The 6141-nt window shown below is 37.5% G+C and overlaps 1 protein-coding gene across 1 annotated transcript; it reads right to left on the bottom strand.

Annotated features, from left to right (window-relative positions):
- Positions 1-942: 942 nt before the first annotated feature.
- Positions 943-5233, bottom strand: LOC133631343 (forkhead box protein F2-like). Its single transcript, XM_062023530.1, has 2 exons — positions 4277-5233; positions 943-2909 (listed from the first exon to the last, which is right to left on the bottom strand). Exons 1-2 carry the CDS (start codon positions 5178-5180, stop codon positions 2722-2724), a joined length of 1092 nt encoding a protein of 363 aa, XP_061879514.1. The 5' UTR covers positions 5181-5233; the 3' UTR covers positions 943-2721.
- Between the last annotated feature and the right edge of the window lie 908 nt (positions 5234-6141).

Raw genomic sequence — 6141 nt, 5'->3', positions numbered from 1 at the left:
TAATACCAGCCTGCTTCAAATAGGGAATATGACCTGATTCCAGTGAGATGTTGATCCCAGAAATAAGTCTAAATACTGCAATTTACTGAACATTTTCAACAAAATTTAAGGTAAGGAAAAGACTTACTAGCTGGTGTTATCTGTTATTTCCAAAAAGGCATGTATTAAAAGATAGTACAGTTACAGTACTGTGCATTAAACACAAAAACAACTACACAGTGAGTACTCATAATCTTAAAATTAAGGCTAATTAACGCTGAATTGGAGGTTACTCAGGGGAAGCTGTCCAGTTTATTTATAGAATATAATTTCCCTTAACAAGGCAAAGGGAGTCTTTGCCAGGAAAGTTGCTGACCATGCAGTTCTTGTAATTGCCAACATTCTCGTGTCCTCGTTTTTTTTAGGTTTATAAGACAAATATAGTAGAATGTAATTTGCATATATATTTAAGATGCAGCATTAAAGTGACTTAATCATCCCAAAATGAAGTGCAAAAAGAGTGGATCTAAAACAGAACCCTGAGGCACTCCACAAGAGAAGGTATCCAAAATAATTTAAGGCACTTCCACCTTTTTTCAAGCTGTCTATAAGAACATTAAGCATTACATGGAAGGGATCTGTAGAATTGTTGATGACAACCAGACTGGAATTGTGTTTTGTTTTGAAAACTACATTTAAATTTAAACTTTGCGATACATATATTAGTTGTTTTTTTTAATGAATACCATTCTGCTTCAAACAGGGAATACGACCTGATTCCAGTGAGCTGTTAATTACAGAAATAAGTGTAAATACTGAAGTTTACTGAACATTTTCAACAAAAAAATAAGGCAAGGAAAGGACTTACTAGCTGGTGTTATTTCCAAAAATGCACGTATTAAAAGATAGTACAGTTACAGTACTGTGCATTAAACACAAAAACAACTAAACAGTGAGTACTCATTATCTCAAAATGAAGGCCGATTAACGCTGATTTGGAGGTTACTCAGGGGAAGCTGTCCAGTTTATTTATATTATATAATTTCCCTTCATAAGGCAAAGGGAGTCTTTGCCAGGAAAGTTGCTGACCATGCAGTTCTTGTAATTGCCAACATTCTCGTGTCCTGTTTTTTTTTTTAGGTTTATAATACAAATATAGTAGAATGTCATTTGCATATATATTTAAGATGCAGCATCGAAGTGACCTAATCATCCCAAAATGAAGTGCAAAAAGAGTGGCTCTAAAACAGAACTCTGGGGCACTCCACAAGAGAAGGTGGTGGAAAGCATCCAAAATAAATTAAGTCACCTGCACCTTTTTTCAAGCCGTCTGTATAAGAACATGAAGCATTAAATGGAAGGGCTCTGTAAAAATGCTGATGAAAACCAGACTGGAATTGAGTTTGTTTTGAAAAACTTTTGCAATCAATTAAAACTTTGAGATGCATATATGTGTTGATGTGTTTTAGTCTGTTTCAAATAGGGAATAAGACCTGATTCCAGTGAGCTGTTGATTACAGAAATAAGTGTAAATACTAAAGTTTACTGAACATTTTCAACAAAAATTAAGGCAAGGAAAGGACTTACTAGCTGGTGGTACCTTTTGTTATTTCTAAAAAGACACGTATTAAAAGATAGTACTGTTACAGTACTGGCCATTAAATAGGAAAACAACAGAGTGCGTACTCATTATCTCAAAATTAAGGTAAATTAACACTGATTTGGAGGTTACTACCTCCACGTTCTTCCCTCAGGCCATAAGATTCTTCAACGCATCACAATAATCCCCTCAATTTCCCCAAAAAACAGATGAACTCGCTGGACTATAAAGACAATAAAACATACATCCATAAACGTGGACGCATATGCAAAAGTGCAATATATTTAGTAATCTATTTATATCTGCACCTTCTTTTGTCAATGCAAACACTCTGCACCTTATTGCTCTTTTATCCTGCACTATAGCTAATGCAAGGAAGTGTCCTTCTTATCTGTACTGTAAAGTTCAAATTTGAATGACAATAAAGGAAGTCTAAGTCTACTCAGGGGAAGCTGTCCAGTTTATTTATATAATACAATTTCCCTTGATAAGGCAATGGAGTCTGTATTTCAGAAGGGAAGTAGGAAATTACAGTGAGAGGGAATTGTAGTTTGTGGATGACTCATATGGAAAATATCAACTTCATACTGGATATCCAAACATGAAAATAACCTTCTTTGCCTTTTACAGTCCACTAGATAGCGACAGAGGATCAGAAAAGAGGTACGGGCCATGCAGTGGGGAAAAAAAGTAACATTCAAAATGTAGAAAAAATTGCTGCTTTTCAACCAAAATATGTTGGCAATAACTCTGAACTAAAACAAAAATATACCATTAATCATCCTGATATTGGGAAGAGATTGTGGACATGCAGTTTGAGTTTTAACAAGATAATTAGGAGCCACAATACTAGCACAAACAATAATAATAATAATAATGATTGGTTTAAAATGTAGCTAGTGCAAGTAACAGTATATTTAATTCAAAAAATATATATACAAATTATGACACTAATCAGTTCAGAAATAATACTTCCCTTTAATGATAGTTCTCCACAATAATAAGTGCATAGGTTAACATAAATGTATGCGGGTGTTCCTGGAGACGTCCTTAGAATGTGTGCAATCAGTCGGTCGGTATAAGTCTACTGAGTTCATGACGTCACGACGTGATAGAGAATGAATAGACAATTCACGGATTGGTTAAATGACGCAAGGCTTGACGTCCTGATAGGCACTCTGGTGGTGGTGCAGCTGATGATGATGGTGGTGATGATGATAATAAGCGCCACCAGAGCCGGAGTGCAGAGAGGACATCCCATTCAGGCTGAGAACGAAATCCTTCCTGTCGCACACTGGGGAGGAGTGGCTGGGGTACCGAGACAATCCAGCTGCAAAACAAGCAAAATACACATTATGTTGAAATATATAACATCTTTTAATTTATCTATTAATGTTTAGCAAGTATTTTAGATTGTGTTTTTAATAAGGATTACTTTTGCACTTTGTATCACGTTCAATGGGTGTAAATAAGATGTGCACCCTTTTGTTAATAAATGTGCATTCTATTACGATTCAATATGTATCAATTAAAACACATTTTGAGAAGTGAAAATGTAAAATTTAAGTAAAATTTTACTTAAATATTATATATTATATTATATAGGGTATAATATATATATATATATATATATGTATATATATATATATATATATATATATATATATATATATATATATATATATATATATATATATATATATATATATATATAAATATACACACATATATAAATATACAGTATATATACATATATATATTTGTTGTTGTTGCAAATACGTGGAAATCCGGCACATGCAGAACACATGTTTAAGTACTATTTAAGTACTGTACTATATATATATATATATATATATATATATATATATATATATATATATATATATATATATATATATATATATATATATATATATATATATATATATATATATATATATATATATATATATATATATATATATATGTTGCAAATACGTGGAAATTCGGTAGCCATGTATTTCCACGTATTTGCAACAACAACAAAAATAAAATACCGGGAAAACTGAAGATATATTCTTGAAAAACGTCCTTGTTTACTAAGAAAGGGGACAATATTTCACAATTGGAAAGAAAAAAAAGTAGATAAAATAACCGAAAAAATAAAAATGCATTATTTTAAAAATTAGAAAAGTCCACGCACTTATTACACAATTGACAATCAAATAATAGGGGGGACATTTGAATATATGTTCATAATGTTTTGAAAAATGTACGTAATGGCAGAAAAATGTGTCAAATGTCAGGTTTACTCAAATATATGTACAATTAAAATAAAATAGAGAAAAATGAATAGGGCCCAAAAATTCTTCAATGAGGAACGTATAATCGAATGGATTCGATTTAATATAATATGTGCTTGGAGTTATATTTTATTTCAATGCATTTCATGTTTTATGAAATTGTTACGCACTTTATAGTCATGTATTATTGTTTGCACTAATTTATAAATCAATTTATTTGCATCAATGTGCATACCAACAGGGTTATATATTTGTAAATTAAACTAAACATAAATAAAGAAAAGTAAAACATAGCTATTTGAGTTTAACTTGCTATAAAGGAGCTTTTCCAACATGATAATGATGCAAAAATGCTGTTTTATCATTAAAATGCAGTTTTATTTTTCAGGCCATGCATTCACTGATGTTGTATTACCTGGCATGTCGCTAGAATCTCGCCCGGTGTGGTGCAGGTAGCTTTGATCCAGCGAATAAGACGCCATCCCGTGCGTGTGCAAAGCGGCGTGCGCGCCGGTGCTGCTGTTCGATGCCAGAGTCTGCTGCTTGATGTAGGCTGCAGGCACGGCAGGTGAGCTCCAGTGCGAGGCCGCGGTGCCATACGGGCTCTGACAGTCCAGAGGCCCCACCATGGCCGGGGAGGACTGCAAGGAGCTGCCCCCGCTGTCCGGGCCGCAATAGTCCGCGCCAGGGGCCACCTGGCACGCAGCCATGTACGAGGAGCTGGAGCCCGCAGGGGACGCGACGTGATGCCCTTCGAAGCCCCCCGCGTTAAAGTCCAGGTTGTAGCCGTTATGACACACTAACGGGGCCCCCGACGCCGCCTGGAAGTCGAAGTTGGCCCCAAACCCGATGCCGTTCATCATCCGGTACATGGGCTTCAGCGTCTGGCATTTCCTGCGGAAGCCGCGGGGTCTGCGTCGAAAGGATCCCTCCTCGAACATGAACTCGCTGCCCGGGTCGATGGTCCAGTAGTGGCCCTTGCCGGGTCTGCCGAGGCCCTTGGGGAGTTTGATGAAACACTCGTTGAGGGACAGGTTGTGTCTGACGGAGTTCTTCCATCCCTGGTAAGACCCCCGGAAGAAGGTGAAGCGCGCCTGCAGGAACTGGTAGATCTCACTCAGCGTGAGTCTCTTGCTCGGCGAGCTCTGGATGGCCATGACGATGAGGGCGATGTAGGAGTACGGAGGCTTTTCCGGGCGTCTCAAGCCGGAGTTCCCCCTCTTGCTTTTGCCATCTTGCGCACCGGCCGCCATCGACACTTGCGCGGCCGGCATGGAGCGCGCAACGTTCGGATCCAAATGGGGGCTTTTGCTCGCCATATCTGCGCCACTAAATCATCCTCTGGGGTTCAAACCCCAATCGACGCCGATCCTTTTCGGCTTCCATGCTCCGTGCGGACCCTCCAGACGCAAAGCAAATCGAGAACGTCCATCTTCAGCGCCTCTTCCTCGACTCGGTCCATATTCTCTTAGGGCCCCCCCCCTCCCCTCGACCACCTAGACTTCTTCTGCGGCTCTGCCCTGCTAGACCCTCACCATCCCTCCAAGAAGTCCTCAGGAACTGAACTCCCTCCCATCTGGACTAGATCCAGACTAGAAGCCGGACACCAGCATGTGCGTAAAAGACAAATCACCCCCCTTACAACCCCCCAAAACCAGGGCCGGCCCCAGACTTTGTGTGGCCCGAAACAAGAATTTGCTTGTGGCTCCATTTTGGTCTTTAATATTACTTTTTTGTAACTTTTAACTCAAAAAGGGCCCCAACCCCACCCTAAACCTACACACACACTCTTATATGTTTACATGCACACTAAAAAATGCTGGGTTATTTTGATAACCCAATTAATGAGTTGCGAGTGTTGGGTTACATGAGTTATTTTTTATGAAGAGCAATCCATTTTTTGGGTTATAAGGGTATTATTTAAACTAAATTTCTGGGTTTTCAAAACTATGAACCATTTTGGGGTTGTTTTTCAATGAGTAACGCTTTTTTGGGTAAAACGCTTTTTTATTTTAATTAAAAATGTACTTTTTTCTTGAAGGAAATGTTATTATGGATTAATCTCATTAACATTATTTACCATACACACACACTTATATGTTTACATGCACACTAAAAAGATGCTGGGTTATTTTGATAACCCAATTTAAGAGTTACGAGTGTTGGGTTACATTTTGAAGTTATTTTTTATGAAGAGCAATCCATTTTTTGGGTTATAAGGGTATTATTTAAACTCAATTTCTAGGTTTTCAAAACTATGAACCATTTTTGGGTTGTTTT

This window comes from Entelurus aequoreus, linkage group LG16 (genome assembly GCF_033978785.1).
Source record: "Entelurus aequoreus isolate RoL-2023_Sb linkage group LG16, RoL_Eaeq_v1.1, whole genome shotgun sequence".
In the NCBI taxonomy this organism is placed as follows: Eukaryota; Metazoa; Chordata; class Actinopteri; order Syngnathiformes; family Syngnathidae; genus Entelurus; species Entelurus aequoreus.
Note: the sequence above shows the minus strand (reverse complement) of the source record. Positions and strands in the feature narration are given on the sequence as shown.

Bases quoted from the DNA above. Each gene is read 5' to 3' on its own strand.
- LOC133631343 (XM_062023530.1), bottom strand. From the start codon at position 5,180: ATGGCGAGCAAAAGCCCCCATTTGGATCCGAACGTTGCGCGCTCCATG. The intron at 2,910-4,276 runs GTAATACAACAT...CTTGTTTTGCAG, and splicing joins AGATTCTAGCGACATGCCAG to CTGGATTGTCTCGGTACCCC.